Consider the following 14,957-nt stretch of genomic DNA (forward strand, 5'->3'; position numbering starts at 1 on the left):
AGCTATTACACTTTGCAGTTCAGAAAGTTAGGGTGAATTATTACTGTCACACTTTTAAAATAATGCATTCCATTATATCCACCTATCTTTTGAGTGGTCTCTCATATATTTATTCCATTTCCTAGTATTTCCAAGTTTGATGTTATATTTGTTGTTGTTGTTACTTTTACTGTAACTGTTTATATGGCTAGTTTTGTTTAAATAGTTAATATTATGGGCACTACATAAGAAAGAGCCATGTAAACACAGAAATTAAACAATCCATAAAATACCTGCTGCATTGGTAGTTCGCTGGGGATTGCATTTAATTTATAGATTATTTGGGGTAGTCTGTACATTTTAACAATGGTAATTTTTCTTATCCATGAATACAGTATATCCTTCCATTTATTTGTATCTTCTTTAATTTCTTTCTTCAGTGCCTTATAGTTTTCCAAGTAAAAAGTATTATGCTAAGTGAAATCACTTAGAAAAAGACAAATACCATATTATTTCACTTATATGTGGAATCAAAAAATAAAATAAATGAACAAACAAAACAGAAACAAATTCATAGATACAGAGAACAAACTAATGATTGTCAGATGGGAGGGGGTGGGGGACTTCTCGAAAAAGGTAAAGAGATTAAAAAGTACAAATTGGTAGTTACAAAATAGTCATGGGGATGTAAAGTACAGCATAGGGAATATAGTTAATAATACTGTAATAACTACATATGGTGTCAAGTGGGTACTACTTATCAGGGTGTTCACTTGGCAAGGTATATAAATGTCTAATCACTATGTTGTACATCTGAAACTAATATAATATTGTATGTCTACTGTAATTGAAAAAAATTACTTAAAAAAATCCACTGCATTCATCCCTTCAGTCACCTAATATCCTGTAGATTTCTCACTGAACACTAGTTCGTACAACCAAATGTCTTAGACTTTTTTTTACAATTGTTCTGCATATGATATCATCTCCACCTTCATCTTAAAGGTGGTATAACATGACTAAAACTGGTATAACAAGTAAATACAAAAACCCTACATATTGCTACGATACAAACAAATGAGCTGTACTCCATTGAAAGAAAACCTAGTTGGCAAAATCATTACATTATCAAACCAACAAACTATCTTATAATATTTATACTATTAACAGTATACTTTATGTTCATCATGATGCTATCTGAAGTAGAAGGAAATTAGAAGTAATCTAAATGTCCATTTCTGGGAGAATAAATAAAATGTGGCAGATACAAACTATGGAATATAATGCAGCAGTAAGAAGCAAAGGACCAAAGAAATATATAGTCACATGGATAGACTTTGAAAACAATACCAGATGAAAAAAAGCAAGAAACAGAATGAGTCCTATGCACAATACCATTTTTGTGAATTATAAGAAAAAAGCACATAGAACACCAGCAGAAGGATGCATGTGAGCATATTATTGGAAAGGTTGCTAATGTAGGGAGGAAAAAGAGATTGGAGAATGGAGAGCAATAAATAATGAATTAATAAATAGATGAATGTGAGAAGAATAAACAGGGGCCTTGCACAGACTCACAAAGATAATGTGCTATGCTGAGGTAATATGTTTAAATATTCTGTATCTGACATAAAAAAAAACATAGTTTTTTTAAGTTTTTCTTTTTATGGAGTATTTACTGCTAATGTCATATAAAATTAGTCTTTTTCATGTGTATCTCAATCTTTGGTTTGCTTGGCAGAAAGTTTTTAAAAGGGCAAGAAATTTGGAGGTAACATTTGAAAAGCAATGTCAATTGAAAAGCTTAAATATTTTTGAATTAATAATATTAATTCATTGTTAGCTAAAATATTTTTTAAATTATAATTAGGAAAATAAAGTGTCATTTACAGAATATTTCTTTAAATTCTTCAAAATACATACACTGCACAAAATTAGAAATAAACTTCTCTTCATTATTGGAAACTTTTAGTCATTAGAAAACATTTACAAATAAATCTCAACATCAAAACTTTCTTAACTTCAACAGTATTTCCTGAAAGAAATGAGTCTAGCAGTGTCATAAATTTGTCTACTATAACTTTCTATAAGACAGACAGACAGACAGACGGACGGAAAGAGAGAGAGAGAGAGAGAGAGAGAGAGAGAGAGAGAGAGAGAGAGAGAGAGAGAGAGAGAAAAAGGAAGGAAGGAAGGAAGGAAGGAAGAAGGAAGGAAGGAAGGAAGGAAGGAAGGAAGGAAGGAAGGAAGGAAGGGAAGGAAGGAAGGAAAGAAAAAGAAAGGAAGGCAGGCAGGCAGGAAGGAAAAGAAAGAGAAAAATACTTTTTGAGGTGCTCACACTCTTCCTCATCTTAATCCTTCCCTCAAAAACATTTTAATAAGAGAAAAATCAGATAAAACTATTCAAAATTGCCACTTTTATAAGTTAAAATATTTCAATATTGGAATTATCATGTCATTCAATTTAGTAATATAACCTCACTTTAAAATTGAGAAAACTAAAGCTTTGAAGATTTCAATAATTACTTAAAGATACAGTTGTTAAGAGGTAAAGTCAAGATTTTAACTTAGGTCAATTTGTTCACAAATCTTTGTTCTTTTCACTAAATTATAATATTGCCATCGATAAGCTGGAATTTTCATGGTATTACTATATTCGAAATTCAAGCTAATAATCACTCTATGCTTTGGAAAAGGCAATGGTAGACACTTGCTTTTAACAAGAATTAGAATGAATGCCATTCAAGACTTTAACTAATTAAATTTGATATACTAAAATCTGTAGATGAACAAAATGCGTTTTCTTCTTTAAGCATAACACACAAGCTTTAAAACAAGTACAAGTCTAAGACTAATTTTCTTCAGGCAAACCAAAAGAAACCCTGTAGACCCATTATAATCTAGGAAACTAAACTCTTTGAATCATTCTTTCACTCTCTTACATTAAAAAAAAAAAAAAGTATAAGATCAAAATAGCTGAGAAGTTCAGTGATGGGTTCTACATAGTCCAAGCTAAGGCCCAATCCCCAGAAAAATTCCACGGTAGGTAATGAATATAATACAAAGCAATGCCAAACAGCAAATGCCGTTTCTCAAGCAGGAGAACTCTCATACTGAAGTTCTACATTCTTGTGATTTAATATGAGTCATTGTTTTCCAGTTGGAATCCATTAGCATGGACCACTTATGGATGATATTTGCTTGGTGTTCCCTTTAGATATTCTGAGCTATGTAAAAAAGAAAAAGAAAACTGTATGTTCACGTTCGTTTGCATAACTCAAATCACTTTACAAGTATGTTTTTGGGTCCACGCTTTTTAAACCAAGAGAATTAACAAACTTCAAAGGCCCAAAGTAATTTATAAAAAGAAACTTGTTTAAAGAAAATCGGTAGGAGTTTAAAACACTCTTATCACTTTATCTTATTTGTATTCTCAATAGTGGTTCTTATTTTCTTGTTCCAGAACTGTTTCTTCTTAGGGCACGCTTACCCACCTTGAAATCCATGTTCTCATACAAGATGAGGTGACAGGGAGTTCACGCAGGATAAGATGCTAATTTTGGAAGGTATGTACAAGAGAATATATTGGGGGAAAAGTTAACAAAGAGAACCAAAGTGTAGCATGGGAAAAAAAGAAACTTGTTTGGACCACTACCACTTCAGATCCTTCCTATGGACCTGAGCTTTCCAAGATTACACAGCGCAAAATTACTTGCAACTTGAAATCAGCTGTTTGATAATCCTGTCATAGGAAAAAGGAATACAGTCAGAAAGGATTTTACCATAGATAATTTCATTTATTTATCTTTGTGCTGAAGAACCCACTTTTAAAAAATAAATCTCAGATGTATAAAATGCTTTCACTTTGTATACATCACTCATCTTTTCTTGCCTTAAACAATATCAAGCCTCTAATATACTTGATGTCTGGAGACCTTTAACAATTTCCAAATCCAGGAAAAGCATCAAAGCATGTAATTTTTCCCTGTAGAATATGTACTAGATTCATTTATCCATAAATAGGAGTCATTAAATTCAATTTCACAATTTCTAAAAATGTAAACAAATTTTATCGATCATGAAAAGTCCATCTTCTCCATAATCTACTTTTCTTTTAGTCTCATTGCCAGAACTCAACAGAAACTACTTTTCACAAAGTAACTGTTTTTCACATTGAGTGACTTTTACCATATTACAAAGTTGCATTAAGCCGTGGATACTAAGAACTGAAGTAGGCTCACTCCCCACCTAGGTAATCTACGAAAGTCTCACTCTTCCTTCATGCCTTGGCAAAATTATTAATTACAACAGGTCACGGACCTTCAAGTTCCCATTTCACTAGTAACACTGTAAATGTAAAGTACATTGAATGTTTAGAGTCATCTAACACTTTTCTGTCACAAAAACAAAATCTTTGCATTCCTTTGTCCTAACCATCCTTTATGACTCCTAGAGGTCCTCTGTTATGGAACCGTGGCTAGAGCCTTAAAACCTGGGAGGAATGAATGAGAGACATATAATAACAACCTCCTTTTTTTTTTTAATTAACATCTGTGATACTTTCAATTCTTCAAAGTAAGTCTGCATCTATTAAGCCCTCCAATCCTCTCAGCACAGCACTCTGAGACAAAGAGGATAGTTTCATCATATTTTATTGGGGTACAGAACAGTTAAGTGAATTGTTGTATATGGCTATAAAAGATGAGAGAAGAGGGAAGAAAAGATAAAAGCTGTCGTTTTGGGAACTCTTATTATATATAGGCTTTATGCTAGAAACTTTAATTCATGAGCAAGTTATTAACTTCTGTGCTCTAAGTTCCTCATATAATAGAACCTACCTTGTAGACCAGACAAAACTTTACACGTTCTTTGAATGCATAAAGAATTTAACATAATGTCTGGCCCATAAGAACATTTCAGTGACTGTTGACTCCAGCTATTACTATTATGATTTCGTTTAATTTTCTTCAAGTTTCACAATAATCTTCTAAGACAGGCACTATTTCCCTTGTTTATCTGTTGAAGACTCCAAGGTTTGATGAAGATTAATAAATGTTTTTTTGAATAAAATGCATTCTACCTCAAGCTGAAATTCCATCGAGCAATCATAACCAAATTGCCATAAATTGTGCACCAATTACAAATAGCCTTCCTCTGTCCAAAAGGAACAAGGAGGCAGCCAGAGGTCAACCAAAGGAAAGAATAAGTCTCTCTGTCATAATGCCATCTGCTACATGCTCAGCAAGTTTCTTTTTTTTTTTACACTTCTCTAAATTTCATTTAATATTTTCACTTATAAACATAAAAAATGATATTGCTCTTTAGTACTATTAATAATATTAATACCATTAATACTAAACAATACTACATAATATTTACAATAATAGCTATCTTTTGCTAAATGCATATGCACCAAGTGCTAAGCATTTCACCTGCATTTTCTCATGTAATCTTCACAACTAACCTAAGAAGAAGGTTTAAGCCCAACTTTACAGATGAGTTAAACTTAGGCTCAGAGAAGTAATCTGTAATCATTCATAAGGGGATGATTCATAAGAAGTAATCATTCATAAAGGGAGATAAATGCCTGAGCTGGGATTCAAACTCCCATATAGTTCCAAAGCCCATGATCTTTTCAATAAGAAATAGGGTTGTTTAATTTTCCTCCTCAGAATTACCTAGGCACTTTTAGAATCAATTTTATGATCAACGTAATGGTCAGCATGATGAACTAGAAATACTGACTCGAGTTAGAAGAACTACCATCCACATTGGGCTTTTACTGAGTCCACAAAGAAGGCATTTAACTATATAAGCTGATCTATCAAATGAGATAAATGAACTAGAATAATTCCCAAGGCCTCTATAACATTCTGTAGTTCTACAGGCTCCTCTCCCTCAGATTGGGTGTTTCCCAGGAAAAAGCATACAGCATACAGCCTCCAGAACTGTGAGAAAATAAATTTCTCTTATTTGAGCCACCCAGTCTGTAGTACTTTGTCATGGAAGCCCAAGCAAATTAATGCAGTAGTTATCAGTTAGGATACCTACTAACTGTACAAGTCCACCTCAGGCTTGAGAACAAGAAAAGGGAAATCTTGTGCACTCTTGGTGGGACTGCAAATTGATGCGGCCACTATGGAAAACAGTACGGAGGCTTCTCAAAAAACTAAAACTAGATCTACCATACAACCTAGCAATTTATACTTCTGGGTATTTATCTGAAGAAAACAAAAACATTAATTCAAAAATATATATGTATCCCTATGTTCACTGCAGCATTATTTACAATAGCCGAGGTATGGAAGCAAGCTAGGTGTCCATCAATAGACACACACACACACACACACACACACACACACACACACACGAATATTATTTCACAGCAATTAAAAAAAATAAAGTCTTGCCATTTGAGACAACATGGATGAACCTAGAGAACCTAAATGAAATAAGTCAGACAAAGACAAATACCATACGGTTTCACTTATATGTGGAATCTAAAACAAAACAAACAAATAAACACAACAAAAACAGACTCATAGAAACAGAGACCAAAGTGATGGCTGCCAGACGGGAAGGGGTTTGGGGATGGGAGAAAAAAGTAAAGGGGAATATAGCCAATAATATTGTGATAGGTTTGCATAGTGACAGATGATTACTAGAATTAATTGGGTTAATCACATTTTAAGGTATAAAAATCACTACGTTGTATACCTGAAACTAATAAAACTAATATCGTATACCAACTATACTTAAATTAAAAAATAAATACAAATTTAGAAATACAAGGAATAATAAAAAAACTTTTTAAAGAAAAATCCATACCTATAATCTTAATTTTACTATTGATTGAGTACTTATTGATACAAAAACACACAAACATATGTACATACAAACCATCCTACCCAGAGTCACTGTGGTAGAATACATAGGAACCTCGGATAAAGGTAGAAAATTTCAAGTTCTAGCCCTACTTATCTCAGAACTGCCCTGGTGAAGCAGAGTAATTGAGAGTACAGTCTTTGGAATCAGACAAATGTGGGCTCAAATTGGGCTTCTCCAGCTGTTAGCTGTGTGAACCACATGAAATGGCTGTACTTGATTTTTGTTCCATCAAAACGGCAATTCCATATGATTTACCCTAATATTAATGTTACAAAGAGGCATAAGAGCACAATGGTTAAGAACACAAGTTCTAGAACCAGGATGTTTGGGCTTGAGTCCTACTTCTGTCACTCACTAGCAAATTACAAAACTTCTCTAAATCAGTTTCTTAGCTGAAAAATTAAAAATATCTATTTCACAGAATGAATGACAAGATTAAATAAATTATTCCATGCAAAACTCTTAGATTAATGCCTGGAATTTAGTCCTCGATAAATGCAATTTGCTATTGATATTATTAATATTACTAATAATGAAATGAAGGAAGCACATTTGAAAATCTCAAATTAATTGATAAAAATTATACAGTGAACATTTAACTGTATAAAACAAGGAAGTTAAACATTAAATGCTAAAATTCTGCTAAAATATTGTGGAATCAGAAATTATTTAAATAAAAATAAATCTTATGATCCATGAACAACTTGTCTGAGACAAATCTAAAACAACTGGATTGCTGAAAATATGTTATCTTAAGGATGAATTAAAAATTTTTCTTAACTTCTTAAATTGCTAAATATCTTTAAATATCATTTCAAATAAGATGAAAAGCTAGTGGTCTATTGAGTATGGGGTTTAATATGTTCTTGCATATGTTCATGAGTTGTTCATTACAACAGGCTGAATATTGAACTAAAAGAGAATCAATAAACCAGAATGATGACAAAGCCACTAATTCAGTGGCTGATAGTGAGGAAATCACTTCAACTTCATTTTTTCTATTTGAGAAAATGAGGAAGAAATCTAAGTAAGGATATCAAAGCTTTCTTCTAAATCTAAAATGATATGAGTCTTCATGGACATGACAATAGACTAGTGGTTATGGGAGGGAGGGGGAGGAGTGGTAGATGGGGTAAAAGAGGTTAAAAATGTGGTGACAAAAAGAAATCTAACTATGAGTACTAACACACAATGCAACATATATATGCCTTACTGTTGAATTGTACACCTGAAACTTATTGGATTTTGTTAACCAATATCACCATAAAAAAAAAGTTATGAGTCTTTATTGTAAATAGATTAAGAATAAAACGATTGCATCAAAGTAATATAACCCATTTCACCTGTCAATAAACAGGGAGTAAATTGTTTTCAAATAGCACAATGTTAAGAATAAAAACAAACAAAAATACATTTAGTTAAAAACATTCCCTGAATTGAAACTACAATATTCTGCGTAATAAGGAAAAAGTTAATGAGCAAGTCTTTTTTCTGAAATTGACAAGAGAAATATACTCCTTCTCAGCAGAATTAAAGCTGCCTAGGCTAGCTGTGAAACCAATACTGACTTAAAATCCTAGGTCCATTCATCTAAAGATTCCAATCTCCAACCTTAAGAAATGCACATGACATCAGATTTCTGTCTCTGAAAACAAATGTTAATTATGGTAGAACTCCTAGGACTCTCGAGAGGGTAAATTAGTTAATGATTTTAAATCTCTTAAAGGATAATGATTGACCTCAGAAAGATTATCACTGTGAGATCAGAAAAAAATCTCAATGCTCACAACATTCTTCTAATTAACATAGGAATCTCAATAAGAGTTTAAAAAAAGAAAAAAAAAGGCAGCAAATCTAAAATAATAATTTCCAGACAAAGCAAAAAAAAAAAAAAATTACATTCTTATCACTGCATCGTAAGAATAACTAGGTTAAAATTGAACAGTCCATATACAAATGTTAGTTTTAAGGGAAAAAGATATAAAACTAAGACACATTGAATTTGGTACCACAAAACGCATTCTCTTATCAAATTAAAATGTTTCTATCAATTAAATTATATCTTTTGATTGTTAAAATGTCAGAAATACAACTCAGAAATAGGCAAACGTGAGTATGAAGGTTCCTATAAATGGTATTCTCAGTTAAATTGCTCCAACATTTCAAAAAATTTAAGAAATTAAATTTCTCAGAGTTGGTCACAACACATTAGTACTTTTTATTAAAGTACAAGCAACTACATTTTCTATTCCTTGAAAATAAATAAATCAAAAACAGATTTCATCTTAAGTAATCAATGGAGTCTATTATTTATAAAGTAACATTACCGCAATAAATTTAATTTTTTAAAAAGTTGTTATATGATGGTGGAGGAAGTTATTGTTTGGTTCGTTTGTTGGGGTATTTGGGTGTTGTTTTGGTTTCCCTTAAAAGACCCTTTTCCTTCTTAGATAATTTTAAGACTCTAATACTCACAGCATGTCATAATTAAACATCTCCTAGAAAGTACACAGTCTGATTAGCACATTAACTCAGGCATAAACCAGCCGTGACCATGTTGCCTCCAGGTCTGGATCAGACCAGCCTGGGAATGAACAATCATGATGAAAACCCCCACTAAAACATATTAATCCCAATGTTATTTTATATGCCATCATCTGACATCTTCTTTTTCCCCATCAGTTCTTATGCAATTTTTTTAATCCTTAATTTTGGTCTGAGAACAGTAGCCTACCAGTAATAAAAATAGATACTCCAGTTCTGAAAATAAAATTTCTTTACCTTCATTCTCAAAAGCTCCCACCACCAGATAAGGGAGAACTCAGAGATTTTTTTTTTTAGTTACATACCAATAACTAGAACGCATAGCTTCCTCTCCAATACCAACTCTATGTTTGGAGAGGGGGAGCAAGAGGACTACCCATATCCTGATTTTTTTTATTGTTCTAATTGGTGGTTAGGTGTTTGCTTTAAAGCAGAATGATAAGTGCATATGGTCATGAAGGTAGAAATATCTTCCCCCAGAACCTACACTTATACTGTCCAAAATGGTGGCCACTAGCCATACGTGGCAATTGAGTATGTAAAATGTATCTAGGGCCACCAAGGAATTGAATTTTAAGTTTATTAATTTTATTAATTTAAATTTAAAAGCCGACAGTCATTTGTGTTATGGGAAAATCATATTTGTTTGGAAAAACTTGGGTATATGAATCCACTATTTTGTCTGTAAAAGTTTATGAAATCTAAATGCAGGTCAAGTATTTCTGATGATAATTTGTGACTGAATTGTGATGTGCAGAAGCGTAAAAGACATGCTATATCTAAAGGAATTAATAGGCAAAAATAGAATGTAAATTATGTTATTAATTCTTTTAAATATTGACCACATGTTGAATACTTTAATCTGTTATAATACTTTGGATATATTATTTTAAATAAAACATATTACTGAAGTTAATGCTTCTTATTTTTTAAATGTACTACCAGAAAATGTGAAATTACTTATGATTCACATTTCTGTTGGGCAACACTAATAAAGAATAATAATACTAACCAGTGGCATAAGTATCTGAGATGGACCAGTAAAGCAATTTAGAAAATTTGTGTAGTATGAGAAAAAGCAAAAGACCAGACAGCACTGCATTCAAATCCTATCTCTGACACTAAGCATCCGAAGGGACTTGAACAAGTCATTAGGCTTCTTTAGCCTATATTTTCCTATGTGTAAAAATGGAATGAATAGTTTCCTGTCTTAAACAAAATATTCGTAAAGTGTCCGGTATATCATCAGTATAAATAAACCGTTGAATAAATAGTTATTTCCAATAGAAAGAGAGATTTCAGACAACTCCTAAGAATTAACTGCTTCTCAATGTTGATGAATGAATGCTGCATTAGACACATACTTTGTGCTCACAAAGTATGAGAACTGGCAATAAAAGAAAACCACACAGAAATCCTCTGTATTAGCTTATGGGCAGGGCTGATGTCTTGATTATTAAAAACTAACAGCCTGTCATTGGTTGGTCCTCCTGACCAAGCAGCTCCTTCAGGGCACTTTGCAGCTGACAAGCAGTAGCAACTTTTCTCAGGCACTGCTAGCCTGGTCTGGCAGTTTCATCAGTTTCACTCTGGCAAATATTATCTTCAGTTCTTAAAAGAGTCAATCATTTTAACCCAGACAAGCATAAATGATAAAACAAGAAAAACGTGACCACTTTAGAGAAATAACAAATATTTCTGTATGAACAACAAATGTTTCTTCAATGAATGGAAGAATTGACCAAGGGCTGTAGCAATGTCTGCCCACGTTAAATCCATTTCACCAGATCACTCAAGTCCCACTTACCCCCAACATCTGGTGGAGGTAGTGATACTCTGGCCCTTGGTTGTACAGCAGGAAGGTTTTCCAGAAAAGCAGAACATTCAGGGAGAGCCAGAGAAGCTAAAATATACAAAAGGAGAGAGAAAACGAAAATTAAAAGTAAACATTACCTGATGAATGGAAACCTCAAGTACATTCCCTGGACATAGCACTTTAAATGGAACCTCAATTAGTAATCGCAGAAAGCACACTTAACCAGCAAGCTGAAAAACACTCAAAGGAAAACAAGTCTGACCTCACTCAGCCCCTGCACCTGAAACTAAGTAGTTGGGTTGCATATAGGTCTCCTGAATGATCTGCAGATATCTCCTGCAGTATAAAATGAGACTAAGAAATTAGTGATATCACCATGTCCCAAGCGTTGTATGTTGTTAAAATACATGGAATAGAAGCAATCTGGGAAAAGAGCAAAGGAACGGAGATGTTTAAAGGGTTAAGAAAAAGCCGTGTTCATTAAAGTTATCCCTTCTCCCTTCCTCCACATCCGCCCTCTCATCAGTGGATAGGAAAGTTCTCATGCTTTTGGAGGAAGGGTGGGATCGGTATTATCTCTAGGTAATAACAGCTGAAAGTTTTATTAGTTGAGAATGTTCGAATTAGAGGCAAAACTTCTACGTCCAGCTTCCCACCCGCACACGCTCCGAGAATGAATCAAAATCGCTGCACAAGAGACAAAACGCAGGGAGAGCCTCGCCCGCCATCCTACCAGGCAGAGGTGTTTAACCCCTTCGTTGGCCAGCCAGCTCCTCCAGGACACAGCCATGCCGACGGCCCCGCCGCGCTGCGCTCGCCGCCCGCCGGCCCGAAAAGGAGCGGCGGTGGCCGGGGCAGCGGTTACAGTTGTGCGGCCTGCGGGGGGGGCCGGGTGGGGACGGCGGGGGTCAAAGACTGAGTGGAAGCCCGGAGGCCGGCACGGAGCCAGCCCGGGCGGGGTCCACGCCCTGGAGCCGGGTCTTCCGGGCGCTGCGGCTCCGGCCCCCACCGGGTCTGCGCTGCCCACTCCGCGGCTCCCGCCCCGCGCTCCGAGCGCGCGTTCCCCGGCCCCCGCGGCCCCCGCTGCGCAAGGCTGCACCGTCGCGCCGGCCCCTTTGTCAGGGGGCGAGCCTGTTGTTGTGGCTGCTGCTGTTCAGGATGTCCCGAGCTGGGAACTAGGAGGCGTCCTCCGCAGCCCAGACGGGCCTGCCCAGTACAGAAAGACAAAGATGTGGATAATGGTACTCACACTTAAAGCGGGGACCCTGGCCTACCTCTCGTATACACACACACCCAGTTCCAAAAAAGTTCAACGTAAAGAAACTTGGTAACGAAATTAAGGCCGGAAATAGCCTTTGTGTTCTAGCGTTCCCCTGCTCCCGCCCATCCTCAGCAACTCATCCCACCCTCACACGCCCCCTTCACAACGCATACCTAAAGCCTCCCTCTTCCTCCCTCGTCTCTATCCCCCAGCCCTACTCCAACCCACTGATGGGAAACTTTTAAGAAAATTCTTCATAAAAAGAGCTCAGACGGTTAATGGTTAAAGCTGACGTAATTCTCAGGGGCTTTAGGGCAGCTCAGATTCACTTTATTTGGGCGGTTTTGTTCTACCTAGCATCAAGTCTGCTTAGTAATAGGAATCCTCTGAAACTTGTATCAGAGACCAGGTAAAGGGCAAGAAGAGTGTGGGATTGACACGAGCTACCATAGTAGTGTAAGGGGAGAGAAAATAATCATTCATATAGAAGGAATTCTGATGCACGATAAGTGTTCAATAGTTTTATGAAATCAAGAACCTCTCAACTTTGACAACTAACAAGTGGCTGAAAAAGTAAATCACTAACAGCCTAATCTGACGGCTTTCAAGCTTTTTTTAAAAAAAAGAAAAGATGAAATATATTTTACAACACATGCCATAATACATAATTGAAGCTAAATTTCATAAAATCATACTTCCCTTACCAAATGCAATATACTATCTCAATTTCATGAACTGATTAATGACTGATTCAGTTCAAACCGTCAATTAATCCATATTAAGTCCCAGTTACATTTCACAAGTTCTGTTTCTAATAGTCTGTCATCTCTCCTTGATATATGACTTCCTGTTTTATGTCTGATCAAATCCTGAAAACTGTCTCAAATCTTTCTGGAGTTAGCATATTCATTATAAGTAATATCCTATTTTTAGTAACAATATGATAGTGAAGGACCAGAAAAAGAGCACACAGAGAACCCAACCAGTATCACTACTGGAGGAAGTTCAGATTCTGGGACACACTGGTTCTCCTCAAATTACACTGCTAAGTAACCATCAGAGAGCCGTAATTTCAATAAATGAGAAATAGAGAGGGTCTGGTAAAATGGTATGATTCTTGTCATGATTTGAGAGGATTGCAGCAATTGAAGAAAAGTAAAATAAAAAACAATGCTTTAAAATTTCAGCTACTTTCAGAATAAAAAAAAAAGACAAAAATAATGGATCTAGCTCTTACTATGTATCTCTGTCAGGCACTTTCCTTACTACTTAAAGTACAAAATCTCACTTAATTCTCATGATAGCCCTCCATGTGGATTTCCTTCCTCCACTTTAAAGAGAAGAAAACTAAAGCTAAAGGAGATTAATAAACTTGCCTGAGGATGTTATAGTACAGAAAGAATTTGTCTACCTAGCAGTAACAGAGCCAAACACTAAACACTTGAGTATTGCAGTGGAGAAACATTGGCTATTTTATTCCGAATGTCACCATCTAGAAGAACGGGAAGCTAATGTTCAAAAGCCTGAAATCCCAGATAATGTGTAGGTTACAGATTACATAGGACAAAATTACAAGACACCATAGGTTAAAGGTTCGGGATCTTATTGGGAACTGATTGGTTGGAGGTGAATTTGTAACCGTGCAAAACCTCACTTCTTTAAAATGTTTTTTTTCTTTTCTTTCTTTATCCTTCCACCTCTGCATATACTGCACAACCACTCCCTTAATCACTAAGCCCTTAGGACTTCAGATTCTGGTCAGTATCAAACAGTCTTAGAAACAAAGCCTCAGGTCTGTTGAACACAGAAACAGAGTTTTGGTCAAACTAAAGATAATATCTTGGCCTAAGTTGTGTTTCAGCTCCAGACCCAGGAAGGCACAATAACTCTACAGGTCACGGATAAAATGACACCATGACTGACATCAGAACCTGATACAATGATCAACTACCTCATACCCTAGCCCCAACCAATCAATAGGGCCCACAACCCCAGCTCCCTTAGCTACCATGACAAATGATTTTTCCCCTATATAATCTATCCATTAGAGGCCATTAGGGAGCCAGGTATGTGAGCACTAGCTCCCCTGTGTCTCCAGGCTTAGCGCCATTTTCTTAAATAATAAACATTTACTTTTTTGTAGCAAACTCCTGTCCATATGCCATTTGGTTTTGATGTATACAGGCAATCAAATCCCTTTTAGTTTGGGTAAGGGAATGAATTATTTCTTCAGGTCTTGAGGACAGTTCTGAGGTCTTTTCCAGAGTCACTGTGTCCGGTCTCATGGGAAAGTAGCCAGGGGGGTCGTTCCACCTCAAGGCTCAGGAGCTGAAACATAACTTAGGTCAAGACGTTATCTTTAGCCTGCCAGAGGTCCGGACCATGTGATCGTTAGTCAGGTCCAGGTTTCTGTTTTCTGCTACCTTCGGGGTTACTGATTATCCAAGGAAAAGGCTAGGTCTCTGAGGG

At 35.6% G+C, this 14,957-nt stretch overlaps 1 protein-coding gene across 3 annotated transcripts in view; it reads right to left on the bottom strand.

Moving 5' to 3' along the window:
- The window catches only part of NOX4 (NADPH oxidase 4), a 135,586-nt gene extending 122,978 nt beyond the window's left edge, over positions 1–12,608 (bottom strand). Inside the window, exons 1-2 of one of the 3 annotated variants that reach the window (XM_039848333.1) lie at positions 12,477–12,608; positions 11,219–11,314 (exon numbers count right to left, since the gene is read on the bottom strand). Coding sequence is in view for 2 of the 3 variants with exons in the window: in XM_039848330.1 (XP_039704264.1) it covers positions 11,219–11,314; positions 11,961–12,017 (153 nt within the window). In the remaining variant the exon portion in view is untranslated. Of the gene's footprint in view, positions 1–11,218; positions 11,315–11,960; positions 12,456–12,476 lie in introns of those variants that run through there. The other 2 variants (XM_039848331.1, XM_039848330.1) reach the window with 2 other exon arrangements.
- Between the last annotated feature and the right edge of the window lie 2,349 nt (positions 12,609–14,957).

Source organism: Pteropus medius, unplaced genomic scaffold (assembly GCF_902729225.1).
Source record: "Pteropus medius unplaced genomic scaffold, Ma_sr-lr_union100, whole genome shotgun sequence".
In the NCBI taxonomy this organism is placed as follows: domain Eukaryota; kingdom Metazoa; phylum Chordata; class Mammalia; order Chiroptera; family Pteropodidae; genus Pteropus; species Pteropus medius.